This window comes from Canis lupus, chromosome 38 (genome assembly GCF_048164855.1).
Source record: "Canis lupus baileyi chromosome 38, mCanLup2.hap1, whole genome shotgun sequence".
In the NCBI taxonomy this organism is placed as follows: domain Eukaryota; kingdom Metazoa; phylum Chordata; class Mammalia; order Carnivora; family Canidae; genus Canis; species Canis lupus.
In genome coordinates, this window is record NC_132875.1 from 1,724,466 (window position 1) to 1,751,505 (window position 27,040).

General features: G+C 65.5%; 2 protein-coding genes and 1 long non-coding RNA gene across 7 annotated transcripts; 1 reads left to right on the plus strand and 2 right to left on the minus strand.

Annotated features, from left to right (window-relative positions):
* Window positions 1-834: 834 nt before the first annotated feature.
* IGSF9 (immunoglobulin superfamily member 9) lies at window positions 835-17,690 on the minus strand. 5 transcript variants are annotated; one of them, XM_072814754.1, is made up of 22 exons: window positions 17,615-17,690; window positions 15,530-15,782; window positions 15,149-15,337; window positions 11,042-11,194; window positions 10,226-10,380; window positions 9,869-9,986; window positions 9,670-9,717; window positions 8,290-8,431; window positions 8,047-8,192; window positions 7,813-7,955; window positions 6,483-6,623; window positions 5,933-6,049; window positions 5,604-5,754; window positions 5,274-5,397; window positions 4,839-5,014; window positions 4,323-4,573; window positions 4,108-4,192; window positions 3,834-4,010; window positions 3,009-3,051; window positions 1,892-2,752; window positions 1,502-1,629; window positions 835-1,321 (listed from the first exon to the last, which is right to left on the minus strand). In XM_072814754.1, exons 2-22 carry the CDS (start codon window positions 15,585-15,587, stop codon window positions 1,137-1,139), a joined length of 3,591 nt encoding a protein of 1,196 aa, XP_072670855.1. In that variant the 5' UTR covers window positions 15,588-15,782; window positions 17,615-17,690; the 3' UTR covers window positions 835-1,136. The 5 variants fall into 5 exon arrangements, with proteins under 5 accessions (XP_072670855.1, XP_072670854.1, XP_072670853.1 ...); XM_072814753.1 differs by lacking the exon at window positions 17,615-17,690 and adding an exon at window positions 17,468-17,580; XM_072814752.1 differs by lacking the exon at window positions 17,615-17,690 and adding an exon at window positions 16,646-16,990.
* On the plus strand, window positions 4,243-13,657 carry LOC140626897 (uncharacterized). Its single transcript, XR_012025880.1, has 4 exons — window positions 4,243-8,572; window positions 8,842-10,453; window positions 10,701-12,491; window positions 12,603-13,657. It is a non-coding gene; the product is annotated as an uncharacterized lncRNA (long non-coding RNA).
* Window positions 17,691-23,529: 5,839 nt separating the features above from the next.
* Window positions 23,530-26,252, minus strand: SLAMF9 (SLAM family member 9). The gene is made up of 4 exons (XM_072814758.1): window positions 26,029-26,252; window positions 25,270-25,611; window positions 24,262-24,534; window positions 23,530-23,914 (listed from the first exon to the last, which is right to left on the minus strand). The coding sequence occupies exons 1-4, from the start codon at window positions 26,072-26,074 to the stop codon at window positions 23,712-23,714; spliced, it is 864 nt and encodes a 287-aa protein (XP_072670859.1). The 5' UTR covers window positions 26,075-26,252; the 3' UTR covers window positions 23,530-23,711.
* Between the last annotated feature and the right edge of the window lie 788 nt (window positions 26,253-27,040).

A 27,040-nucleotide genomic window follows, 5' to 3' on the forward strand; every position in this document is an offset into this window, starting at 1 on the left:
AGACTTCTGCTGAGCCGTCCCCCTGGGGTGCGGTTCCTCCTGTTCCGTAGAAGCTACCCCTTAGCCCGGTTTCCAAGGGCCTCAACCTCTGCCTCCTTCCTCTTTGCCATCCCCTCTTCCCCAAACCTGCCCTACCAGCGCCACCGAGGGATTCCCTGGGAGACCAAGCGCGCTCCGGGCTCCATGCCTGCCGGCTGGGATGCTTCCCTTCCCTTGACCAGCTTCTGACCTGCTCCACTCCATACCTGCTGGGTGACCTTTGGACAAATTCCGAAGTCCCTAAGGCCTCTGTGCTTCAGTTCCACGGTCTATAAAATGCAGCCGGTACCTCTACTTACATCAGAGTTATGGAAAACGAGAGGATACGTGTGAAGAGCTTAAAGCAGGGCCTGGCACGTGGGCTCCTACCGTTACTCCCGCTGCAGGACCCCCCCCCCCCCCCCCCCCCCCCCCCCCCCCCCCCCGGGTGCGGCACCCTCCGGCACCCTCCGCACAAGCTGTGAGCGCTCCCTGCTGACTCCTTCCTTGGTGCAGCCGCACACAGCGCTCGGCCTTATCACGGAGCTCACGGCCTCCCGCTGGAACGGATTCTCTGGCTGCTTGGCCAGCCCGGAGGAACTCGCCAAGGGCAAAGGCTTCATTCACTTCGCGAATTTGTTCTCTCGATATCTGACTCGAAGGCTGGTCTCTCGTAGCTGCCCTCAGTAGGCACTCAAGTGCGTTTTGAAAGGATGCTGCGTGCACCTGTGTTCCTAAAAAGGAAGAGTCCCCTCCTTTTCAAAGCTTGAGGATTCCCCACCTCCCTCTCAGACTCAAAGGCGGAAAACACACAGAAACGTTTCTCGGATTTTCTTTATTCACCTGTAAAAAACTTCACCCACACCACAAACACCACCACCATCAGCACCACACACGTGCGCAGCGCGCGCACACACACACACACACACTGGCAGATCTAAAACCCCTGTTCCTCCAGGCTCTGGGGGCCAGCACATACATCTCTAGCCTACCACGGCCCCCCCAAGCCCACCATCAGGGGCTGTGCCTGGCACCAAAGGGGCAGAGACAGTGTTCCAGGCTGGAGCTAGGTCTCGTCGGGCCCCCCTCTGCGAGGTCTGTGTGCCTTCACCCAGCTTTCACAGCAGAGTGGCCTGTTCCGGATGAGGGACAGGCTGTCTATAGACTGGTAACCGAGCCCTAGTGGCGTCTCGGCGGCGACGGAAAGCCAGGAACTCCTCCCGGAGGGCAGCACAGCGGGCCTCAGGACCCGGAGCCTGGGCAGTGGTCGGGAGGCCGCTGCCCTCCTCTGGAACCTTCGCATCTGCAGGAAAAGGGCAGAACAAGGAGAGGGACAGGTCTGAGGGTTGCCAGCATCACGGAGCCCTCTAGGCCCTCTAGGCCCTGCCAGCGCGGACGAGCCAAGGGAGCAGGAGCAAGCCCGGGGCACAGGGCCCGACAGGGAAGAGCGAGGCCACGTTGCCTTTCTGGAGAGCTCTCACACCTAGCTCTGGCTCGGCTTCAGGTCGGGGTCGAAGGCCAGTCAAGCCTAGGTGCAGAGTCTCCAGCAATTCCATGTCCCCAGGGAATTCGGAGTCCCACTCGTAGTTCTCATCCACAGATGTGTTCCTCCTGTTAAAAACGTCGAAAGTGCGGTATGGGTGGAGGAATGCGGGGCAACAGAAAAAGCCCCAACCCAGAGTCCTCCAGACTCAGCTTGGGCCATGGGTTCCCTGAAGATCCCTGGACCTCAGCAAAAAGCTTCTAAAAGGAGACGAGTTCTCCTGGTCCCAGGGTGGGAGCGGAGCCCAGAAGGCACGGGGTATTCAGAGAAGACGGGGAAGTCTGGGTGGGAACTGGAGCCAGGCCAGGGATGAGCAGGGACTGTCCTCACCTCTTGCTGACTGTCACCACATGCTCCCGTCGGGGCCACCTCTCAGGGCCACTGGCCCAGCTGCTGGTGTCTCCCGGAGCAGGGCTGAGGTAGCTGCCCCCCGCAGAGGGGGCCGTCGAGGGGGGCCGGAGGAACGAGGCACTGCCCCGCCCGCTGCTCTGGCTGGTGAGGCTGCCCCGAGGGGCAGCAGGGAGAAGACTCGGCAGCAGCCGCTCCCTCAGTGTCCAGTCAGCCAGTGCCGTGTACAGGGGCTCTGGGGTGGCCCTGGCCCCAGCCCCAGCCCCAGGAAGCCCTGCCCTGGGGGATGCAGCATCAGAGTCCAGGGGGTGAAGGAGAGAGGAGGTGGGGCAGGGCCGGGTATCTATGTAATCTGGGGGTGGAGCAGGCCTGGCATCTTCGAAAGGGGGCCAGTCCCCATCCACATTCATCTCCCGGAAGAAGGGCAGGCTCAGGTACTGGAGCAAGGGTCCTGGACCCGGCAGAGGACTAGGTGGGGCTGCGGGAGGGGGCCCCACAGGGCTGATGTCTGCAATGCAGAGGGGCTGGGGCATCCCGCTGGGACTGCTGCTGCTGCAGTCATAGGACCTGGCCTGGTGCTGGGCTGGGGTCCCAGGCTCAGCTCGCTCAGAACCTGACTTTTCTTGGGGGGGCCCCGTGGTGGGTCCCATTACAAACCGGCCATCTGGTCCCCGGCAAATGGGCTCCAGGGGTAAGGGCCCCCGACTAGGCGGAGGATCCGGAGGCGGGCTGGGGGCACCAGCGGGCTCCCCCCAGAGCAGACTCTGGCGCAGGCTAGGGACCGGGGAACCCTGGAGCTTGAGCTTCACCACGCTATCAGGGCTGCCCGAGCCTGGAGCAGAGCTGGGGAAGGACAGGAGGGCAGGCTCTGTGGCAGGGGGCCGGCCCCCCTCCCAGGAACCAGCATCAGGCCCGGAGAAGTCTGGTGGCCAACAGAGCAGAGCTGGGGAGCAACGGGGACAAGGACCCACGTGGAGGAGAGGTGGAGGAAAGGCACAGGTGACGGCGGACAGGCCCCAGGCTGCACGCCCGCCCCTCCCAGGCCACCGGAGGCGCCGGAGAGCACGCAGGAGGGAGCCCAGGAGGTAGAGGGACTTACCGCGGAGCTGACTTCCCGGGCGGAGAGAAGATAAGAGGCGCATCTGTTCGGGCGGGACAACCAGAGGCGACACGGGCTCAGGCCCTCCGGGGCCCCAGGCGCCGAGCCTCAGCCTCAGCCCGCCCGGGGTCTGTGCAGGCGGACAGGGCGCACCTGGCCCGCTCAGGGGGAGGGGGCGGTGTCCACCCGGTGGGCGGGGCCTGTGTGGGCGGGGCCCGGGACCGCGTACGCGGACAGGACGCACCTGGCCCGCGCTGGGGGAGGGGGCGGTGTCCATCGGTGGGCGGGGCCCAGGACTGTGCAGGCGGACAGGATGCACCCGGCCCGCGCTGGGGTGGGGGCGGGGCCGGGGAGGGCGGGGCCTGCGTGGGCGGGACCCGTGTGGGCGGGGCCCGGGACCGTGCAGAAGGACAGGACGCACCTGGCCCACGCTGGGGGAGGGGGCGGTGTCCACCCGGTGGGCGGGGCCTGTGTGGGCGGGGCCCGGGACCCCGTACGCGGACAGGACGCACCTGGCCCGCGCTGGGGGAGGGGGCGGTGTCCACCCGGTGGGCGGGGCCCGGGACCGTGCAGGCGGACAGGATGCACCCGGCCCGCGCTGGGGTGGGGGCGGGGCCGGGGAGGGCGGGGCCTGCGTGGGCGGGACCCGTGTGGGCGGGGCCCGGGACCGTGCACAAGGACAGGACGCACCTGGCCCGCGCAGGGGGAGGGGGCGGTGTCCACCCGGCGGGCGGGGCCCGGGACCGCGCAGGCGGACAGGACGCACCTGGCCCGCGCAGGGGGAGGGGGCGGTGTCCACCCGGCGGGCGGGGCCTCGGGGCCTACCTTGGCGGAGGCGCTTGCGGCGGCGGCGGGCTGCCCTGCGCCGGTTGGTCAGGCAGGCGGCCAGGATGCTCACGAGGACGGCCACCCCCAGGAAGCAGACCCCGCCCACCACGCCGGCCAGGACCGGCTGGGGCAGCAGGCCGGGCAGCTGCGTGCGCGAGGGGTAGACCTCCAGGCCTGGGCAGGGGCCACGAAGGGGGCGTCGGTGCCCGCGACCGTGGGCTGCGGCTCCCCGCCCCGTGCCCGGCGCTCCGCCCTCCCGCCGGGTTCTCACCGGAAGTGGAGACGTTGGCCGTGTTGCTGGGCTCGCTGACATAGCTCCCCGCGAGGGCCACAAGGCGGAACTCGTACAGAACGTCCTGGGGGCGAGGGTCCAGGAAGGGGGTCAGGGGTCAGGGGCCCAGCCCCATTCACAAAGACTGCAGCTGGGAGGGGAGGGTGCGAAGCTGAGGTTTGGGGGCTGGGGAGGTGCCTGCCTCCCACACACACCTTGATGAGTCCTGGCACCAGCAGCTGCAGCTCCGTGCCTGCCACGGCCCGGTCCAGCACCTCCCAGCCCTGGGAGCCTTGCCTTCCCTCCAGCACATAGCCATCCAGGGTCTCCGGGACCAGTTCCGGGGGCTCCCAATGCAGCAGCACCCCCCGGGGTGTCCTCACCGCCACCAGGCCCCGGGGGGGTGACAGGGGAGGCGGCATCTCCGTAGGCGGAAGCCTGGGGGCAGCTGGTGTGGTGGGAAGCCCTGAACAGGGCAGATAGGCATGACAGACACAGGGCTTCCAGGGCCCTGCCACCACATGCCAAGCCCTCTGTCCCCTCTCACCACCTCCGTGCCCAGCCATCCTCCCAGAGCCCCAGGAGACAAAGCTGAAGCACGTTCCCTAAAGCCCTGTGGAGCCAAGCTGCCCAGCACCTCTGCCTCCTCCCACCAGGTCTTCCCATATCCTGGCTTCTCCCACCAGTCCCTTCCCACCCCATCAGCTGCTCTGGGGACAGAGGTCTCTCACCTTCGGGGGCAGACAAGATGATCTCGCTGAAGGGCCCACTCCCCAGCTTGTTCTGAGCTAGGACGCTGAACTGGTACTGGGTATGGGGCTGCAGCCCTGGCACGAGGAGGTAAGCAGCCCCCACAGGCACCGCCAGGGACACCCAGTCATGGTGGGTTCGGTCGGGACGTTTGGCCCTGGAAGACATGAGGAAATGGGGGTACCTCGTGAACTAGGAGGGCCAGAAGGCTCTGCAGTCCAGAGAGCTGACCTGCCCCCTTCCCTCGGCCATCCGAGGTCTCAGGACCTGGCCCTGAACACCTATGATCTCCCCCCCGCCCAACCCCGAGATAGAGCAAAATTAGGGTCGGGATGGAGGGAGGGGGAAGGGCCAAGGGCCAGGGGGAACCTGGGTGCTGGGGGGAGGGACAGGAATGGCAGGGCCAGGTCACTCACAGCGGGGTATACCAGACACTGAATCTTTGCAGATAGCCACCATCAAAGCCAGGCTCCCAAGAGACGTTGGCACCCTTGGGCAAAGGCACCACGGACACATTGGTGACAACATGGGGGCTGGTACCTGAAGAGGGGGAATTGAGGGAGGAATGATGGTCAGGGCCCTGAGAGAAGGCGAAGGGCTGAGGGGAGTCCCAGGGCCTCTGACCTCGACCTGTCACCCCAGGGGTCCCCCACCCACCAAGCCCACGTGGAGCTCCACAAATAATTCCCCCGTCCGCAGTCCCACATGGTTTCCCCTAGACCCCAGCTGGCTCTGCAGCCACTAACCCAGCACGTAGACGTGTGTGGAGGTGGCCACGCGGGCCACAGCATTGCTGGCGGTGCACTCCCAGCGCCCATTGGCCTCCTTGGTCAACGGTCGCAGGATGAGGCTACTGTTGCTGTCCACCTGGGCCTGGCCCTGCAGCCCCCGGCCCACCTACAGAACCACTGGTCAGCCCTGAGGACACACGCAGCCACCCCTCACCAAGGGCAGCTCCGGTTCCCTCCCCACCCTGACTCGGATGGCCCCCTCCTTCCCATAGAACGACCAGGGGCGGGGAGAGGCAGGGGCCTGGTGGGCGCAAACGCAGGCAGAACAGGGTCGGGAGCCTTACCTTGGCCCAGGAGATAGCAGGAGGGGGGTCTCCTTGGGCCGAGCAGGGGATGAGTAGCTCCCGCCCCACTTCCTGGAAATACTCTTCCTTGGGCCGTTCTAGAAAGGCTGGGGGAGCCTGCAAGCCAGATCTGGCATCGGGAGGGGCCTCGCACGGCTCTCTCTCTAGGGCTCCGGTCACACCCCCCTCTCAGGTCCCATCTCCCCACCTGTCGTCTCTGCAACCCTGGGGGCTAGGGGGAAATGGGGAGCGTCTCCGGGGATGTGTAAACCTCCACAAAACACCGTTTCAGCCTCTCCTCTGCTCTCCACCCCTTCCCCTCCAGAGAGGCCAAGGCTAGTGAGTTGGACAGGCGCGCTATCTTACTTTGGGGGCACGTGTGTGTCTCCCGTTCCACTCCCCGGCACCACCTGTGCAGAAACCTCTGGGAGGGCGTGTGACAGCCCCTCCCCGCACGTGACTGCCCTACCCCCCTGGGCCGGCAGGTGTCAGCACCGGGGCGCATCCTCAGCCACCCGGCCCAGTGCTGCTGGCCCGTCCACGGCCTCACCTTGAGCAGCACGCGGGTCACCGGAGAGGGCCCTGCGGTACCCAGACTGTTGTAGGGGGTGCAGGAGTATTCTCCGAGGGCATCCTCATTCCCCAGGGCGATGATCAGCGAGCCCTCTGGGCCCTGGGACCAGCCAGGGAGCTGCAGGAAGGGCAGAGGAGAGAGGAGACGGATGACCACTAGGGTAAGCAGCTGAGCAGGGGCAGGAGAGCGAGGAAGAGCCGCTTCCCTGCAGAGGGCTCCTCGGCCAGGCCTCACCTCGCTCTGACTCCCGTGTCTCAGTGTCTCAGGTCTCTCTCCAAGGGCACCCTTGGAGCTAAGCCCTGGGAGGGGGCTCTCTGCCTGCTCGTGTGTGTATGTGTGTGTGGGGGGTCACCCAGTTGTCTTTCCAGCTCTCCATGATGAAAGGCAGCACCTTCCACCCCAAATCCTATCCTTTCCCTGGCTTCCCAATTTCTGCGTTAAGGCCCCTGCTGTCCCGCTATCCCCAGATCTCTCACTCCCCCTCCAAACACTCACCAGGTCTGTCCTCCGGGAAGGCCTCTGTCTAGGCGTGAAGCCCGTCCACCCCTCCTCACCCCTCCCCCCGGGCCATTTCAACAGCCCTGAACCCCGGTCCCTGCGTCCACTCTGCCCTCCATTCACCGGACACACTCAGCTCCTGCTCAGAGCTCTGACGCTATCACACCGCTGCTCACACAACTCCCTGGCTCCAGTTGCCTGCAGACTTTTTTTTTTATAACGTTCAGCAAAAACGTACTGTGTCCTACTGCAGAAGCCCCAGGGTCCCTGGGATCCAAAGATGTGGTCGTAGCCCACAAGGCATGTATACCCTTTGCAGACAAAGATCGCCTTGGAACGATGTAGTATTCACTTGGCATCCACGGTTCTTCGTTTTGACCCCAACCTGCCCCTTGAGCTTTCTCTGCAGCATCACATGCCCACAGGCACCGTGACGCCCCCCGGACTCGAGGACTCCTCATGCTCCACACACACACCGCCCTGTTCCCTGCCTCGGGGACCTGGTTTCTGCTCGGAACCTCTGTCCACGCCCCGAGGCCCATCACCAAAGTCCTCCAAGTTGTTGCTGATTCCTCCTCGGCTGGCCCTTCCTTCCGGCACAGTGTGTGTGCTGCTGTCCTACCCGCCCCGGGGGCACTCTTCTTAAGGATGGAGGTTGTATTCCTGCCCCCCCAACACCGCACAGCCCCAGGGGGGAAGCACGTCCCTGGCCACTGACCTGAACTAAACTGAGCTGCCTCCCGCCTGGCTGCTCCGCCTGGGAGCACACCCAGCTAAGCCCTTCCTAACCCTGGCCCCAGGCCTGTACCTTATCCAGCTGTAGGGCCTGCCCGTCCTTGGTCCAGCTGACAAAGAGCAGTGGGGGGTTGGCACGGACCGGGCACCGGATCACCCCCCGCATGCCTACAGGCAGGGGTGTCTCGGGAGGCATCGCCGTCACCTGGGCCGGGTCTGGGGGAGACAGTGGCAGCTTGTAGGGCAGGAGCTTAGGCCTGGCCCAGGGCAGGGGAGCGGGCTGGGGAGGGAGCCGGGCCAGGCTTACAGAGCACAGTGAGGTAGGCCGAGGCCGAGGGTGGGCGCCGGAGGCCGTTGCTGGGCACACAGGTGTAGCGGCCAGCGTCGTCGGGCTGGGTGGCCTGCAGCCGCAGGCTCCCGTCCACCAGGATCCGCACTCGGGGCTGCAGGCGGCTGCAAGACGGCACGCGTGGGCAGGGGCCCCGGTTTGCTCAGCCCAGGGGCTCCTCGAAAGCCACCTGCCAGGCCTCCGCCCGCCCCAGAGCCCCACCTGATGTGGAACACATTGATGTTGTCCTGGAACCAGCTGTAGGTGAGGTTGGTGGGGTACGCCTCCGCCCGGCAGGCCAACGAGACGTCCTGGGAGGCATTGACTGTGCTGTTCTTGGGGGGCACCACGATGACCGGGGGGCCTGCGAGGCAGCACAGGGGAGAGACGGGCCTCAGCCCATGGTCTTCCCAGAACCCTGAGGTCCCTTCTGCCGTTCTTCCCGGATCTGCCGTCTGGAGAGCCGAGGGGACATTGCAGAGCTTCAGGGAACGGCCCTAACCCGGTAGGTGAACACAGCAGCCCCTCTCCCCTCCAGGACACCACCATCCACCCAGAGGCCCCGCCCACAAGCTGTGCGCGCAGATGCGTGCTCGCAAGTGTGCGCATGTGGGCTGGGGCGGGGAAGGGGAAGCCGCTTACTCTCTGCTGGTCTACCCTTTACGTCCCTCATCTGTCACATCCCGGGTCACCTCGTGTCCTGCCCTACCGCAGAAACCCAATACCTCACCCCAAGACACCGTAGCAGTTCCCGACCCAGGCTCCCCCCTGCAGCCACTCGAGCGGAAATGCCCACTTTGGCCTCAAAACACTTCTGCTCAAGAACTCCCAGCAGCTCCTGGCTCCTACCACACAAAGCGTCAACTCCCTGATGTAGCCTCGCGGGCCCTCGGGATCCAACCGCTCCCGGGCCCCGCCAACCATCCCTTCCTAGGACACCACCACCGCAGCCTCTCTGTGTCGGTATGGGGCCCTGCCCCACGGTGGCATCACTGCCCTTCCCGCCCCTGTGCTCTCTGAACCCCACCCCAAATGCTCTTCCCGCCGGTCCGGCCAGGCCACAGGGTCCCCGCAAACCGTGCCTCCCTTCTGCTGCCCCTCCGCCCTCGCCCCTCCCCGGGCTCTGCTGCTCCAGGAGGCAGCCCTAAGGGGTGAGGCTCCGAGCCGGCGCCCAGAACACTACAGGCACCCGGGCGCTCCTTTAATCCTCACAAGTGCCTCCTGTGGGAGGAATTACTGTCTCCGCTTCACGGACGAAGAAATGAAGGCTCAGAGGCAGAGAAGTGAGGAGAGCTGCCCAAGGAGAGCAGAGTGGGCAGCACTGAGCAGGGCCCTCCGGCCGCCGGCACACTTGGCCCTTCGTCGCCAGCGCGGCCTTCCCGGGGGACCCAGGAGCACGGCCTCCGCTAGCTCCTCGGACTGCCCTGGAGAAGCGGCGCTGCAGGCAGCTTCCAGGCCGTTTCTCAGCTTGTCTTACAAGGACTTGGACAGGAATTACTAAGTGCTGATCACTGTGCTCGGTTACATTCTTGTAATAGTCCTAGAACGTAAACACGAACCTCCCTATATAGCGATGAGGAGGCTGGGGGTCAGGGGGCTTACCTGCCACACTGCTGGGCACTAAACATGGACTTGTCCCTTCACTGATCCCTTGAGAATTAAGATGCTGGTTTTAGAGCACCAGCCTGCATTGGGAGCTCCCTCTGTCCCCACACACCCCTCCCGGCCCCAGCCACAGGTCACAGCCCCTCCTACAGGGGCCCGGTTCCCGGCCCTCCCCCACCCCGAGAGCACCGAGCACCTAGCACCAGCAGCTGGGTGGCGTGGGAGGCGCTGCCCTCGGAGCTGGAGGCTTGGCAGGTGTAGACGCCGGAGCTGCCTCGCTCCACCTGCCGGATCCAGAGCGTCCCATTCCGCACCTGGGGCAGGAGGGGACGGTCAGGGCCCACCCGCCTCCCCTCGGCTCCCGCTGGCCTCGGAGCCTGCACTTCTGAGGCTGGACGGCAGAGGGAGGCAGCACGCCGGGCTCCGGAGGCCGCTGCGAAGCCCCTCCCCTGGCCGGTCTCCCAGCCTGGCCTTTGCCGGGTCGTCCAGCCCCAGCCCCAGGCCTCCCCCCGCCCCTCACACCCTCTTGGGCCCAGCCCAGCCCCGGACTCACTTGCACCTGACCCTGGCCCTGGCCAAGGTCCTGTCCGCGGAGCTTCCAAGTGACCTGAGGCTGCGGGCTGCCTCGGGCCACACAACGCAGGGTCACAGGCTCCAGTTCCTGAACTTCCAGCACCTGGGGAGGTGTCTCCAGGAACTGCGGGGGCGCTGCGGAGAAAGAGGCCTCAGCGGGTGCCAGAGGGACTAGGAGCCCGACGAGCAGCGTCCGAGGGCCGGGGAGGTGGGTCAGGGCTGCAGCCCCCCACCCAGCAGCCGCCCCTGCCGCACTCAGCCCCGCGCTGGCCGGTGGGCTTGGCCACGGGGGCTGCACACAGCCCGGGTGTGGAGGGCTGGGGGAGAGCTAGTGGCCCGGGCACCGCCCAGGAGTCAGGAGGCCTGGCTTCGAGACTCTGCTTTGCCCCTCATCAGTGGCACGATGCAGTCTCCTGAATGAAACGGGAATAATAATGACCTTCCTTCCTTCCTAGGGCTGCGAGAAAATTCGTGAGGTGCTAGGCATAAAGGTGTTTTGAAAAAACTACGTGCTGTGTACGTAGGTGAGCGGTGTTCTGCTCGGGGCCCAACAGCCCCCTTCCCATTGCCCAGTGGGGCCAGGGAGGCAGGAGCCGAGGAGACAGGAAGTTCCAACGGAGCCCGGCAGGCAGACGCCACCCAGACCGAAGGACTGGCAGGGCCGGCATGGGGCGGGAGGGGTAGGATGCAGCCAGTGAGCCAGCCACTAGGGCCGCCAGCGGGGGGGAGGCACTGGACACCCCCCACAGGTCCCCAGCATGCTGCCCCCCTCCCTCCTCCACCACCTGTTTCCTACAGTTCACGGTGAGGTGCACCCAGGAGCCGTTGGCAGAGTCGTCTTCAGGGCTGTGCTGGTCCAGGAAGAGCACTCGGCACTCGTACCAGCCCTGGTCTTCCGCCCGGAGGCCCTCAATCTGGAGAGACGCCCCCTTCTGCAGCCGGACTCGCCCTGGGAGAGGAGCCCCGAGCCCCCTGGTCACACTGGTTATTCTCAGGGGTCAAGAACAGGCCCGGGCTCTGGCAGCCACCCTGACGAAGTGGGCCTGGCCCAGAGAGACATAGGTGGTGTTGGGGGGTCACTGAGGCCAGATCCCTCCACCCAGCCCCAGATGCCTCCCGCCTTTCAGCAGCTGGGACCCAGAGTAGACAAAGGGAAACCCAGCAGGTGGATGAGACGCTATGGAACCGAACCGCAGGTGGCTTCAAGGACTATTGGGGGAAGGGAGGTTCAAAAGCCACACACTGTCCCTGTGATTGTTACAGGACCTGCCCCACCCCTGGACGCTTCGCAGAGGCAAGGTCTGGCTCCCAGAGTTCTCCTGCCAGAGGACTGTCCCTGGAAACCCCAGCGGTGTTTGGGGCCCAGCAGGGACCCAGACCTCACCATCCAAAGCCCCTAATCCCTCAGGGCTATTATCAACGGCCTAAGCGCCTTAGGGTGGCCAGAGGCCAGCCCGGCCAGGCAGCAAGGTCAGCAGCCTCCTCATGCCCCAGGGCACCCGGGCCCGCGTGGAGCTCCACACAGCCACAGCACATCCGCACACACGTGTCCCCCTGGGCCAGCATGCAGCCCCCACCAGGCTCAGACGGAGGCGGCCCCCACAAGTCCCTCCGCAGCCTCCCTGCACAGCTCCGCGTGTCCCTGGCCAGGGGGGTGGCCTAGTGACAGAGGCCCACGCTCGCGAGCCAGAGCGACCTGCGGCCCGGCCCTGCCGGATACTCCCTGCACAAGCTCGCCAGCTTCAGTTTCACCTGCAAAGGAGGGAAGACCACCCTGGCTGGGGCGCGCGGGGCACTGGGACGGTGGGGACAGCAGGGACGGCGGGGCGGGCGGCACGGGGCAGCTTCACTCGGCAGGTGCTCACACCCCGCAGAACACATGGACGGGGCAAGATTCAAAATCAGAGGCTGGACAGGAGCTTGACCCTGTCCCTCGCCTGGTGACACATGGTCTCCTCCCCCCTCAGCACCACCGCACCACGCAGGAACCCGGCACTGCCTAGACCCCTGTCCCTTGCCTCCCACACCCGCATGCGCAGGAAATCTTCACATTCTGGCTCCTGGACACGTGTCTTCTCGGGCATCCTCGCCCTGGTGCCTTCCCTCCACAGCCCACCCGGAGGGCTCTCCGCCCTGAGCCTACCTTCCGTTACAACCCTCAGCCCACCACATCTAAACCTCGGATGGGGACACATGGGATCCTCTAAGTCGCCGGGGTTGCCCCAAACCATTACAGCTCTAAGACTGTACGTGCCCTTCGCATGTGCCCGCTCCAGCCAACCAGACGGGGCCTCTAACTGGCCCGTCCTGATACTAGAAATGCTGAAGCCGTGCGTCTGCTTCCCTTCCACCAACAGGGTGATCTTCCCCAAAGAGAATCTGAGGCTGCATCCACCCTAGCACTGTCCGGGAAGAAGAGAACCACCACGTTCGGGCGGGCCTGGTGCTCTTAGGCAAGGGGCTGTTTTCTTCCAAGGATTAGGTCCAGGGGTGTGGACTCTCCAGGATGGGCGGGCCCGCCTCACGGGCTAGGTGTTGAAATCCCCACCCAGGAGATAAGCCCAGGCCTTGCAGGTAAATATTTAACATAATCACACCCCTCCGCCCCACTTGGCATCCCTGGCATCCCCGGCCACCCGAGCCCTGCAGACCCCAGCAGGCGACCTCTCCCACGCGCCATACAGCGGCAACACTCCACTAGGACGATTTTGAAGCTCTACAAAGAAGGAAGAAGAGGGGAGGGAGACTGAGCACTGAACGCGGACCATGGGATCCTAAATACTGGCACCATGTTTAATCCTCCCAAGAATTCACTTAGAAGAAGGGACCTGCAGGGCCAGAGCCTGGTGGGCTCCAGCCCGTCCGCAGGGATGCGTGTAGGAACAGACACAGACTCTGCTCTCAAGCTCCCAGAGGGCAGAGAACCCACGTGCACGCACGTGTCCAAGTTCGCACACGTGCACGCACGTGTCCAAGTTCGCACACATGGATCCAAGAAGCGGCCTGGCTCCGCCCAGATGTTGCAAGGGCTGCCCCGCCAGAGGAACCCCAGAGGAACCCCACGGGAACCAGGGAGCACCGGAGGCTTCGGCAGGAGTAAAGTAGCAACCGCTTGGGACCACACAACTCAGGGCAGAGAGAAGACGTGTGCCTTCTGCGGCGTGGGCTACCTTGAAACTCCCGAGATAGGGCACAAAAGCCAGGATCCCGAAGCCGGCGTGGATTCGAAGAGCGGGTCTGTGGCCCGCTGGGAAAGCTGGCGTCGCAGGAGCCAAGGCGGCCCACCCTCTGGGCCCCGGGCCCAGGGAGGCACTCAGGCCCGGCTGTCCTGGGCGTTCTGCAGACGGCGCCCCCCCCCCCCCCCCGCCAGTCCCCATCCATCCCCATCCCTCCCCATCTGCGTGCCACCCCACCCCATACACCCCATCTGTAAATCCCATCTCCTCCGCCAGGTGGATTCCCGAGTCCTCAAGCACTGGGAGCTCCGGGCTCTGGCGCGGTCCCTCCCACATTCTAGGCCACCAGCCTCACACACAGTCCCGGACCATCTCTCCTTCCCTTGCCCAGAGGGCTTATGACAGGACAGCATTGTCCTTAGCAACCTCCACCTCCTGTTGCCTAGCAACTGCAACTCCGAGTCCCCTACACAAAGGCAGAGAGGCCCCTTCCACACTGGGAGGCAGCAAGAGAGTTAATGGGGGCAGAGGCCTCCTCCCCCGCCAGGGCCCCGACTGGGACTGGCCTGGGACTGGCCGGCTGGGAGCTCCAGACCAGGGGGCAGGGGCAGACACACAGGGCAGGGGTGGGAAGAGCCCCAGGGGTCTCCGCTGCTCGAAGCCCCCACAGCTCCAAGGAACAAGAGAGACAAAGGAAACCCCCAGGTTGGCAAAGTTGCCAGCCACCCAGTGGCCTGTCTGCCTGAGGAATCCGGAGCAGGGGCAGAGGGCAGAGAGGACAGTTTCTCGTCCCCCCGGTGGGGTCCCAGCCAAAGCCTGTCCCTCGCCACCCCACCTGCCCCTGCCCTGTCCTCACTCAGGCAACATTCTGTAGCCGCCCAAACCCCTCCCGCACCCCCCATGGCCCGCGAGGCAGCGAGGGAGGGTTGGTGGGCACAGCCGGTTTCCCCCACTGTCCTAATTGGGGCCCGCTTTCATCAGCCCTCACAGGGCTTGTGTAGACACACACGCTCCCACCAGGCTGTTTGCCAACAACTGCCCCCAGTTTGAAAATAAACTGTTCCTTCTGCAGCACCTGCCTGAGCTCAGCCGGCCCCTCCCGGAGGGCTCAGCCAATCCCTGGGCTGCTCTCAGGATTCAAACTACAGAGGAAAGGTGGGGGTCTCTTCCCCCATCAAGGTCCTCCCAGGTGGCCTTTCCAGGGTCTCCCCTCCGAAGAGGAGGCCGCGAGGCTGTCTTGCCCCACCCCCACCGTGGGCCCTCACTGTCCTCCGGCCTGCCTGCCTGCTGTAAACCTAAACCGCTCAGATTAAGGCTCCATCTGGGATTAGGAGGAATCTGAGGCCTCTGAGGGAGCCAGCAGGGGTGCAGAAGGCGCCGCCCCTGCCCCTGGGAGGCCTGTACACTGGACGGGAGCCACCTGAAGCAGGAACCCAGCCTGGCCCCATCCGTCCATTCCCTTACCTTTAGGGAACCCAGCCGTCGCCAGCCCACCCTCCACGCACAGGCTCCTCTGTACCCCAGCCAGCCAGAGTCCCCCCCACCACCGGGAGAAGCAGACAGGTCACAGATCCAGCCACCCAGCTGTGCATCCACCCACCCCCGAGGCAGGCCTGCCAGACAGTGGGGGAGGGGAGGCAGAGCAGTAAAGGGGTCTTGCCCCCCACCCCACTTTTGCTGGTGTGTTGCTAGTCCCTTCCAACCTCCCACCTAAGGACAAGTCTTACCCACGTAATCAGGGTCGATGCGTGGAGAGTAGAGGCCGAACTGGATGAAGATGGGAAGTAGGAATCCAAAGCGCAGCCACTCGATGACATGCAGGGGGGGGCGGCCAGCCGGGGGCAGCAGGTCACAGCCCAGCACCGCACTCTCGCCAGCCCGGCCCACCACCGACACCACCTCAGGCTTCCCTCGACCTGCGTGGGGGGCCCACAGCGGGGACCCACGTCAGGGCCAGGGGAGGGCGCTCCTCACGCCTCCGAGGGCTCCCCGGGACTTGGTGAAGAGACGGAGCTCCCCAACTTCTCCAGAACCAGCCCTACCCCTCCCCTCTCTGCTCCAGGGGGTGTCCCCGCAGGGACTGCCTGGGCCCAGGGAGTCGGGCTCACCGTCAGCCCCCTGGCTGATGACCAGGCTGAGGATGGTCACTCTGAGGCACCAAACCATAGCCCAGCTGCCGCTCGCCCGGCCCCTCCTATCCACGGGGGCCCAGATGGAGGGGCCCAGGGGTGTCCAAGGCCCAGCAGGCCCCGCAAATCCTTCTGATGGGTGGCAGGTTTCAGCTCGCACTCTTCTGGACGGTTAAGGCTTGGCTCACATAACACCTGATGCAGCTGCTCGCTCCCGGGAGCACCAGCAGATCTAAACGCAAAACCCAAGGCAACACAGAGTTGGCCGATCCGGGAACCAGAAGAAACCCCACAGTTAGAGAAAGGCCGCGGGGAGAGCAAATGAAGAGAGGAGAGAGGAGACCGGAGATCCTGCCGCCCTGGGGAGTAAGGGCCCCCCAGGGCTGGGGTGGGGGCACTAGAAGAACCAGGGAGCACGGGGTGGGGGCCCCAACAGGTGAGAGCACGGGGAAGGCGGCGCAAAGGAGTAGGGAGATGCTAAGAAAGGCAGAGAAATTCCAAGGGAACCGGGGTTACTAAGTGCTCAGAAAGCCGAGCTGGGAGGGAACTGGGGTTCCCATCCCCTTGGAAAAAGATGTGTCAGGAAAATGGGAGACGGAGAATCCGCATGGCTCAGCCTCCTCGGTGTTCTCCTCCCTCGTCCTGATGCTCATAACAAGATTGCACGTAAGACCAGTCCTGCCGCCTCCGCCCCAGTGACCACTAAGGACCCCGAGGAACTCAGGCAGGCTTGCTCAGGGACACAGAGCCAGTGAGGCCTGAAACCGGGATCAGAACCCCCCACAGAGCGGCCCCCAGGGACCCCCACACACACACACACACACAAGTCCTTGCCCATTTCCCCAGCCTTGGTGAGCCCCGGAAGCTGGAGTCCCTGGGTCTGTTTCTCCACTCAGCCTCCCAACACAGCTTCAGCAGTGAGTCAGGCCCTGGGGGAGGGGGGGCTGCCTCCCCCACCTGCTGGAGAGCCCCGCCCGCCCCTCCAGCACCCTCCAGGTCTGGGCAGGTCCTGGGACAGGCGGCTGGCAGCACTTTCCCCTCTGGATGCTTCCAGGCAGCCCTCCCTCTGCCAGACAGCATGACCCAGTGCCTCACCCCAGTGCTTCCCATTCACTCGGCTCCAGCGTCCTCTCGGCCCAGGGACCGCCAGGCTTTCCCCTCCCCAACCCTCGAGGGGTGACCCAGGAGAAGCCAAGAAGCCTGCACAGCCCTAGGGTGCACAGGGTGAGAGCCCTGGGCCACGAGGGTAGGAACTCTGGCCAGCGGGCCGGGAGCATCTGGGGTAGTCACCCTGGGCTGGGGCGGGGTGCGGCTGCCTGGGGCCCGGCAAACCCGGGCGGACTCTGCTCTGTGGCCTCCACCCCGCTGCTGGCCTCCCGGCTCTGGACAGGCTGCAAAACATCCTCCCGACTCTCCCTGACCCCTGCTTCCACTTAGTGCCCCGGGGCAGGTAACTCGGGGCAACTCCCCAGCAGAGGTTCCCCTAGTGCCGCGCCCCAGCCAGCTCCCCCCTCTTCCCTGACATCACTTTCCAAGTGGAGAGGAACCCCAGCTCCCTCCCGAGTTTCCCCAGAATTCCTCCGCTTTTCCTGCATCCTCCTCCTCCTCCTCTGTGCCCATGTCCTCACCTGTGTGGGGTCCCCCCCGGTGCTGGGGGTCCAGCACCCCACTTCGCACAGCACACGTTCCCGTTTCCCCCCATCCCCGACCGCCCAGGTCCTCCGCGCTTCAAGAACTCCCTCCCCGTGCGCGCCAGGATCCCACCCGCCCCTTCCCGCCTCGGCCCTGGGGTCTCCCTCCCCGAGTCCTCCGCCCGGCACGGGGCTCTCGACCCCCTGCTCCTTCTCCGGCTCCGGACCCTGAACTCCGCCTTGCGGGGCCCCAGGCCCCAGGCCCCTGCACGCGCGCCCGCGGTACCTCCGCCGCCGGCTGTCCGGGTGTCCGGGAGCCCCCGACGCGCCCACCCCGCATCCCGCTCACTCCCCGCACCTCGGCTTCGGCGCCCCGGGGAGCCCCGCCCGCGGCGCCCCTGCCCCGCGCGCCCCCGCCCGCCCCCGCCCTCACCTGCCCGGCGCCGCGCGGCCCGGCTCCCGCAGCCACACAATAGGGGGCGGGCCCGCCTCCCGCCTCCCCCGCCCGCCCCCCGCCCCGCGCCCCAGCGCCCGCGTCGCCCTGGAGACCGCCGCGCCCCGCCCGCCGCCGAGGGGAGGGGCCGGCGGGGGGGAGGGGGAGGGGAGGGGAGGGGCGGCCGCGACCCCCGAGCGCCCTGGGAGTTGTAGTTTCGGGAGCGCGGGACGCGTGGCCGCGGGCTCGGGTCGCCCCCTGGCGGAGCTCGGGGCGCCGGGCGGGGGGCGGGCAGCGGCAGCGCAGGACCCGGCCAGAGGGCGGGAGCTGGACCCTCGCGCACCCCCGCCCCGCTCCGCTCCGGGGCCAGCCCCCCGGGAGCCGCGGGGCCCACCGACAGCCTGGCCTGGAGAGCCCCCAGGGGATGCTGGGGGAGAGGGAGGAGGAGGGGGAGGAGGAAGGGGCCCCCAGGGGATGCAGGGGGAGCGGGACCCCCAGGGGATGTGGGGGGAGGGGGAGTGGGACCCCCAGGGGATGCGGGGGGGAGGGAGGAGCGGGACCCCAGGGGATGCGGGGGGGGAGGGAGGAGCGGGACCTCAGGGGATGCGGGGGGGGGGGGAGGGAGGAGCGGGACCCCAGGGGATGCGGGGGGGGGGGGGGGGAGGGAGGAGCGGGACCCCAGGGGATGCGGGGGGGGGGGAGGGAGGTGCGGGACCCCAGGGGATGCGGGGGGGGGAGGGAGGAGCGGGACCCCAGGGGATGCGGGGGGGGGGGGGAGGAGCGGGACCCCAGGGGATGCGGGGGGGGGGGGGAGGAGCGGGACCCCAGGGGATGCGGGGGGGAGGAGCGGGACCCCAGGGGATGCGGGGGGCGGGGGTGAGGAGCGGGCCCCCAGGGGATGCGGGGAGAGGGGGAGCGGGACCCCCAGGGGATGCGGGGGGGGGGGGAGGGAGGAGCGGGACCCCAGGGGTTCCGGGGATGGGGAGAGGAGCGGGACCCCAGGGGATGCGGGGGGGGGGGGGGGGAGCGGGACCCCAGGGGATGCGGGGGGGGGGGAGGAGCGGAACCCCAAGGGATGCAGGGGGGAGGAGCGGGACCCCAGGGGATGCGGGGGGGGGAGGGAGGAGCGGGACCCCAGGGGATGCGGGGGGGGGGGGAGGGAGGAGCGGGACCCCAGGGGATGCGGGGAGAGGGGGAGCGGGACCCCCAGGGGATGCGGGGGGCGGGGGGGGAGGAGCGGGCCCCCAGGGGATGCGGGGAGAGGGGGAGCGGGACCCCCAGGGGATGCGGGGGGGGGGGGGGAGGAGCGGGCCCCCAGGGGATGCGGGGAGAGGGGGAGCGGGACCCCCAGGGGATGCGGGGGGGGGGGGAGGGAGGAGCGGGACCCCAAGGGTTCCGGGGATGGGGAGAGGAGCGGGACCCCAGGGGATGCGGGGGGGGGGGCGGGGGGGAGGAGCGGGACCCCAGGGGATGCGGGGGGAGGGGGAGGAGCGGGACCTCAGGGGATGCGGGGGTGGGGGGAGTAGAAGTGGGACCCCCGGGGGATGCGGGGAGAGGGGTGGAGCGGGACCCCTGGGGGATGCGGGGCGGAGGGGGAGCGGGACCCCCAGGGGATCCGGATCCGGGGATGCGGAGGGAGGTGGGAGATGGCCCCCAGGGGATGCGGGGAGAAGGGGGAAGCGGGACCCCCAGGGGATGTGGGGGGAGGGGAGGGGAGGGGAGGGGAGGGGAGGGGGCCCCCAGGGGATCCGTGATGGCGGGGAGGGGCCCCCAGGGGATGCGGGGGCGGTGAGGTGGCGGGGAGGGGGCTCCCCTCTGCGCGCCTTCCCCGCCCCACCTCCTGCCCCCCGCCGGCTTCTGCTGCGGCTCTGGCCCGACTGGAAATACCTGTCTGCACTGGCGCGCTCCCAGGCCCTGCCCCGGCGCCTCCTGCAGGGTGCCAGGGGACCGTGCGCCGGGGCGACGCCGCCAGGGCTCCCCCGCTGCAGCCCCAGCGCCGGCGACCCCGGGGCACAGGCGCCGGGGGAGGGGGGCGGGGGGCAGGCTGGGAGGCTTCCCCACACGGGGCCTGGACACAGGGACACACGGGCAAAGATAGAAGTGCTCTTCTCCTGAACTCTGCAGGGTGCCCACCCTGGACCCCAGGCTTTGCAGGCCTTTGGGCAGAGACCCCCGGGAAGTAGGCCTAGCTCTGTTCCACTGAGGAGAAAACGGGGCCGGCCCGGGAAGGGGGAGCGGGACGCTCACCCCAGTGGGTGACTCGCCCGGGACTTTCCCCTGGTGCAGGGCAGGGCTGAACGCACACTGGCCTGGACTTCCTGAAGCCCACCTCCTTAGAGACTGCAGGCCCAAGGACCCCTCAGCTTTCTCCTGGGTGAGCTGGGGGCCCCCTAGGGATACAGGGTCAGGGCCCTCCCCGATGGCCGGACCTTCCCCTTCACTGCCTTCGCCCACGGAGCCTTCGGGGCATCTGATGGGGGAACTGTGGCCTCAGCAGTCTCCCTGGAGACACCCTGCAGGGCACACCCAACTGCTCACACCAGGATCCCAGCCACATCCTCCTTCCAGGTGGTCCCCAGCCCCGGGGCCAGGACGCTGCGGCCGGAAGCTCACCATCCCCGCTTGTAATCCATTCCGTCCTCAGAGACCGACTGCTGCAAAGTTTTTCTGTGTGTAAACATTTGGGGGCTTTTCAGCCCGGCTTGAGATTTGAGATGAAAAGGTGGCGCCAAAGGAGGGGGCGGAGGGGAGGCAGGAGCAGCGGTGGGGCTCTCCCACTATCCCTCCAAAAAATTCTCCCTAAGTGGCAGCTTTCAGCATTACCTTACAAGGTGACATGCGGACCTCAGGGATAGGACTGTTCCCGAACACAGGTTAGGGGGCACAGTGTGAAAGCCAGGCGGGGAGAAGGCTTCAACTCCCCTCCTGAGCCTTTTTCACCCCTCTGCTCCTTGTAGCCAGCTCCTTGTAGATCCCTAAGATCCCCCCACTCCCACTCCCCCCGCTGGGGTGGGCGGCACCCCTGATCCAAAGGTTCAGTTTCTGCATCTCCGATGTGTTCTTGAGGATGAGCTTGTTTTGTTTGGTTATTAAAGTAACTTTTTGTAAATCCAGGATTTAAAATAACTTCCCATTTTTAAAAGTTTACGATATGGTCCTTCCCCGCCACACCCCACCCCCACCAACGGCTCTTTTTGGCTCCGATTCCGAGGTATCCTGTGGGCTTTTTAGCAAGAGCAGGAACCAACCCCAAACGAAACTCGTTTCCCTTCCCGTGCCGGAAGTGAAAGTTGATAAAAATAGTCCCTGAGGCTCAAAGTGAAGATTTTTCTCCTGGGTTGTCCTCAATCCAGGATTGTTACTCTCTGGGAAAGTTTGCTCGACTAACCAGGAGTTTATGTAACGTGAGCACCAGCAGCCCGCGAATTCTCACCTGCGACGAGGAGGCGGGACGAGGCGGTCAGCTCTCCCCATCCCCGCCCTATCCCCGCCCTATCCCCGCCCCATCCCCCCGGCCCGGAGAGAAGCCTGGTCTCTCCCAGAGGGTCACTAGCCACTAGCCTTGGGCGTGCTGGTCCCAGGGAGGCTGGAGGTTCTCCAGACCCGCTTCCCCCGCCTCCCCACCTGGGCACAGCCTCGCGTCCCTACAAGTCACCGCGCTCTCCCACCTGCCAGTGTCTTCCCATCCATCCCCCATCAGGCTAGACCGGCCCATCCCTGCGCTCCCTGCTGATGGGGGTCAGAACTGCAGTCCTCTCTTCGCTCCGGCAGGGTCCACTCCTCCCGCGTCGCCCTCACCTTCACCCACCGCCCGCGTCCCATCTCGTGGTAATTACGTCTTCACACGCCCCAGGAAGGCTTCCTTGCTAGCCAGGTGCCTGACTCTTAGTAGATCCTTAAATAGGACCCTCCCCTCCCCCACCCCATCCCCATTTGCTTCCACCTATTTCAAAGGACAGTCAAACTTTGCAAAGTGCCACCAGGTGATTTTTACCCTGGTTTCCTGCAGAGGACAAGGTCTGGGTCTCTGTGACCTTCGAGTCCACCAACTGAGGGTCTCTGCCTTCTTGCAGGTCCCCGGAGGGTTTGGGGCCTCAGCCCTTCTCTGTTCAGAGACGGAGTGAGAGCGGCTTGGCCAAACCCGTGGGAGAGCCCTGGGCCCGCTGCACAGGACCGTCCGTCTCTTTGCTCACTTTTCCTGCGCCTGACCCAGAGCCACGGGGAACCCCGCTCCCCCACCCCCGTGTCTTCCCGGTCAGACTCCAGAACCGATTACAGGATTCAGAGGAACTGGGCTACAGGCTTGGCCTGGAAGGGGGGCGGGGGGAGGCCAAGGGCACAGAGAATCTGCCTCAGACCCCAACTGCCTTCCAGGGGGACCAGGGCTCCGGCCCTTGGGGGGGAGAGAGGATCTGCTGCCCACCTGAGGAGCTCTTTGGGGGACTGGCTTCCCAGCCTCACCAACTCCTTCCCAGGCCCCAGGGGCTCCATCTCCTACATAGAAACGTAGGTAGGAAGCCTCCCCCCTCCACTTGTCTCCTGGCCCTGCTTTCTTTCCAGTCCGGAACCTGGATAGAACCCTCCTCCTGGGTGTCCTAGGGCCTGGCCTGTCTTCCCAAAAGCAGTGTCCTTGGTCCCCACAGCTCCCATGTATATCCCACTGCCCCTTCACAGCCCAATATTCTTTTTCTTTTTCTTTTAAGATTTAACTTATTCCTGAGAGACACAGAGAGGCAGAGACACAGGCAGAGAGAGAAGCAGGCTCCCTGCGCGGACCCCGATTCGGGACTCAATCCTGGGACCCGGGGTCACGACCTGAGCCACAGGCAGAGGCTCCACTGCTGAGTCGCCCAGGTGTCCCCGATACTCCTTTTCTTAGAAGTTCGTCTGGAGAGCAGGAGCACCGTGAGGCACGGCCCTCCCCAAGGCCCTCAGACCTGCTTTGCAGGCTACCCTGGGGTACCAGCCATCCGGGGGCCACCCCCACACACACAGCCGCGTCCCTGTAGGAGCGTCCCTGTAGGAGCCCGATCAGCAGAGGCATCAAAGGCGCCACTGCCTCTCCTTCAGAGCCTTCCCCCCCAGCAGCCATACCCAGCGAGTGGCATGTCCCCAGGAAGCAGCAGAGGGAAACCCTGAGCTCCCGCACCTTCCCCAGGGCCCCCACGTGGCTGACACCATGTCCTCCAGCTCACTCACCACCTAGAGTCCTGTGAGTGGCACCCGCACGCCCTGAGGTGGGCAGGATGACCGAGACGGGGGCTCTGCAGGCCTGGGGGAGGCATTCGGGCCACTTGTTGGGGGGGAGGACAGAGCAAGAGCACCTGGTCCTCAGGTGCGTGAGGGTCTTCATCAGGGACGGGTGTGTTGAAGGGGGGCGCGCACCCAGGACAATCGTCCAGAGAGAAGGCTTGACCTGGGCATCCTAAGCACAGGGCAGGACAGCGATACCAGCCATGACAGCCGTTGAGGGTCCTGCAGGTACCCGTTGGCCAGGCTGCGGTCCCCCTGGGGCAGGCCGATGGCAAGACAACCGGGCTAGGGCCGTCCAGGAGCTCCAGGTCGTCGGAGCGGGGAGCCTTGGCCTGAGCGCGGGTGCCCGGGTGCTGGGAGCCGAGCTGGGCCAGGAGGACCTCAGCTGGAAGCGCCCCGCCCCCCTGCCGCTGCTCTCCCCGCTGCAAGCGACTCAGGGACTCAGGCCGGGCCAAGGGCCTCACTTCCTCGGGCGCCGGGGATGGGCCAGGCCTTGAATAACGAATATGAAGGGGGCCTGTGAAGGGGGCTTTGGACTCGGTGTGCTCAGCAGAGGCAGACAGGAAACCACCGGTCTGGGGGGAGGACCCGGAGGAGGAGGGACCGTCGGAAGCACGGGTCGCCGTCACCCAGCCCAGGACCACACGCAGCTCCTCCAGAGCGGTGCTCACCTAATTTGACCTTATTGCCAAAGAAGCCTCTCCCGCCCCCACCCCGGGTGGGGGGTATGGCCTTTGGACACCCGCCCCTCGGCCCCCTGGGAGGAGAAGCCCCCGAGTCAGGGGGGAGGCCTGGGGGGGCAGGTGGGGAGAAGCGATGCTCAGGCCAGGGGCCCCAGGGGCGCTCAGGCCAGGCTGGGGCTGGGCTGCTCCTTCCTTCTCAGTCTGAGTCTGTTTCTCTCGAGTTTCCTGGTCCTGGGCGTTTGGCATCCTCTCTGGGCTCGGACGCACCAGAGCCCCGCGCCCAGAATCGCGAAGAGCAAGAGGAGCAGCAGCCCCTTGGCCAAGAGGCAGGAGTAAGTCGACGTCTCCTCAGGGAAGTGGGGATCTGGGACAGAAGGCAAGGAGAGAGGGGCTCGCCACAGGGAGGGGGAGGCAGGCCCCCAGCCCGCATCCCACGGGGGGCCCCAAGTTCAGGGCCAGTTGATATTCCTTTGCAAGTGGCTCTGGAAACATGTTCCAATCACAGAAGCCCAGAAACTGAGATCCAGGGATCGATCCAGGCTGAGCGAGAGACTAGAGAACCTTTGGGAGTTGGGAGCACCGCCCCCCACCCGGAGCCCCGGTCTGGGGCACAAGGCCCCGCGGGTTCCAGGTACTCTCCTGGGAGGAACTGAGGGAGGGAGGTGGCGAGGCCCCGCAGTAGCTCGGGGGCTGACTCTGGGGACCTGGTACCTGTGCAGAAGGACCTGGCGGGGATGGGTTGAGAGTAGATGGTGCTGACGGGGTTGGTGGCCCTACAGGTGTAGGAGGGGACACTGTCCCCAGGCCTCCAGGAGGTGCTGAGGGCAGAGCCCTCGTGCACGGTGTCCCTGCAATCGTCCCGGGATATCCAGCTGTAGGTCACGTCCTGGCCTGCCTCCTCCACGGAGCACGCCAGAGAGAGATTGCAGCTCTCTTCCGCAGCCATCTCAAAGTTCACGGAGACATGAGGCTCCGACAGCCGTCCTGGACGCGGGAGGACACAAAGCCCTTGAGGCACTCAGGCCCAGGTTGGGTCTGCTGTCTTAAGCTCCTCAATACCGGGGTGAAGGGCCGAGAGCCCCTCCACGTAGACAGAAAAATCTGGTCCCGGGCTCCCCCGGGGCAGCTGCTAAGATAGAGGGAGCCGCTTTGAGCACTACCCACACCCACTCCCCCCGCCCCCATGCCCCCACGTCCTTCTGTCCCTCACCTGCGTGCCCTGCCTTCCTCCAAATCTCATTTTGCCGCCTCGATCCCAAAACACATTATCACACTTCCTGGGGGCATTTATAGTTTAATCAGTGTCTCTGCAAGATTCACGGTAGAGAATCAGCCAGTGTCACAGGCACTGAGCAATGTGGTTCGGCTACACAGGGGTATGGGTTAGCAGCCCCCACATGGCACGGGAGGATGGAAGGCTGAGGAATAGAGGTGGGAGCGAAGGGCCCCTGGGGTCTGCTCGTGAAGCTCCTGACCCCTCTCGCTATGCCGGGAAGGTCTCGGGGAAGAGCCTGCGTGCCCAGGGCCTCCCCGGGCTGGGCCACTCCGTTTGAGGCCGCCGCTCAGATCCCGCCGGGCTTGGGCACCCCGGGCACAGTGTGCCTTCCAGACCCCACCCCTCAAACCGTAACTCTGAGTCCCGAGACCTCGGGTGCTTTGCACACAAAGCTCAGGGAGAGCCGGGAACAAGCAGCCACAGGGTCCCCGGCCTAAACTCACGGTAGACGCGCAGGCTGTACCGCTGCATGGAGGATGCCTGCGATGTCCTCAGGTTGACCTGAGCGTAGTAGAGCCCCGAGTCCTCCCAGCTCAGATTGCTGATGCGCAGGGAGTAGTCGGGGCCCACCAGGCTCACCCGGCGCTGGTATCGAGGGTTGGTCAGCACGATTTTGGTCGGCTGTCCCTCTCTGCCCGGAATCACCACGGCAAGGCTCGCCGAGGAGGACCAGATGATGTTCTCGACCTCCTCATCGGCCGGTATCTCCACGGGGAGGCTGATGGACTCCTGAAGGACCCCAACTACTTCCTCTGCATCCACATCATCTCCAGAATACCCTTCGGCTGCAGAAAAAGGAAGAAAAGACGGAAACAGTGCAGCTGGCGCCTGGCTCTGGGCTGCTGAGCCTGGCACGGGAGGGGGGCACTGGTGCGTGCCAGCAATCTCGCCCTCGAAGCAGCCCTGCGCTCAACCCCGTCCCCAGCCGCCTCGCTGGCTCCAGCCTTCCCTGCACCTGACTCGAGCACCTACCAGGGGTTGGCTTCTCCCTGGGCCCTCAGCTTCCAAATTTTGACTTGGGCCGGTCCCCCTTCTCCATCCCGGGCTTCCTCACCTGTTGGTCCTACACCGAAGGTGCACCCTACTCCTCTTTACTCCAGAAGGGCCAAGCATCCGGCCCCACGCCGCTAGCCCACGCCCCAGCGGGACAGGAGGGCGGACGGGAGGAGGCTCTCCTGCCCCGGGGCTGTGGTCTCTCTCACCTGCACGCAGCAGCAAGAGCAGGAGCAGCCACGGGAGGGCCCCCATGGCAGCAGCCCCGTGCCCCAGGAGGTCGGCCTGCTTGGCCACCACTGTGAAGACGACGAGCTGTCAGGAGGCTGCTGGAGACAGTGATGGGCTGGCTGTCGTGGGAGGGGAAATCCGTTGCCCACTAGCAGCCTCCAGCTTTCTCTTTCTCACCAAGCCCCTCCCTGTCCATCTCGGGAAGTTCTCTCTCTGAGCCTGATTGCGGAGCTGCTGCACCCCCTGACTCATGCTTCCTGTCCATCAAACACTTCCTACATGAAACCTTCCTAGACACCCTGCCCCACCCCCCCCACCCCACCCCCCGCCCCCATCTTCCCAGACACGGCCCTTTCCCCCACTGCCTGTCCAGAGCTCCTGGCCCACAGGATCCCCGGGGGGCCGCTCTCCCTTGGCAGTTCTTATTTTGCTGTGATCTTTTGACGTCATAAGCATCTTTGTCTCCCCAGCCAGGTGGGTTCCATCTTTTGGGGCATCTCTGTCCCCTGCTAGACACATGGAGCGACCAATTGATATTTCTGGAATGGATGAATAAGTGAAATATTCCTATTTGAAGCTTGCTAGATTCCCACTTAACTGTTTAGAGGAAGAAAAAATTTTAACCCTCAAAAAAAAAAAAAAAAAGCACGTCGGACCTGAGAGCTGCACTAGGTTGTTAATATTATGGGAAGACTAAATTGTTCTATGAGAATATGATGTGGACCAATGTTCGAGGAGCTCTGAGCACCAGAGCTGCCCTGGGCACCGTGGTGGTCTTGGAGGCGGTCTCCGCCCCTGGCGTTCAAGCCAACACTGGGCAGTCCTGGATTGGGGACGTTCTAGAGCACATCTGCCTCCAATGGGTCCTCAGACAGGAGAACCTTAAAGGTTTCTCGAATACTCCATCCTACGGGTCTGTGCTGTGCTCAGGAAGCCAGAGCAATGCCCTCAAGCCCCAGGACTTGCTGGAGGCAGATCTCAGTCCCGGTC

Coding starts and splice junctions, on each gene's coding strand:
- SLAMF9 (XM_072814758.1), bottom strand. CDS start 26,074: ATGGGGGCCCTCCCGTGGCTGCTCCTGCTCTTGCTGCTGCGTGCAG. Junction 24,535..25,269: donor GTACAGCCTGCGCGTCTACC/GTGAGTTTAGGC, acceptor TCCCGCGTCCAG/GACGGCTGTCGGAGCCTCAT. Junction 23,915..24,261: donor CGCCAGGTCCTTCTGCACAG/GTACCAGGTCCC, acceptor CTTCTGTCCCAG/ATCCCCACTTCCCTGAGGAG.
- IGSF9 (XM_072814754.1), bottom strand. CDS start 15,587: ATGGTTTGGTGCCTCAGAGTGACCATCCTCAGCCTGGTCATCAGCCAG. Junction 9,718..9,868: donor CACCCAGCTGCTGGTGCTAG/GTGCTCGGTGCT, acceptor TTAATTCTCAAG/GGATCAGTGAAGGGACAAGT. Junction 1,322..1,501: donor TGAAGCCGAGCCAGAGCTAG/GTGTGAGAGCTC, acceptor CTTTTCCTGCAG/ATGCGAAGGTTCCAGAGGAG.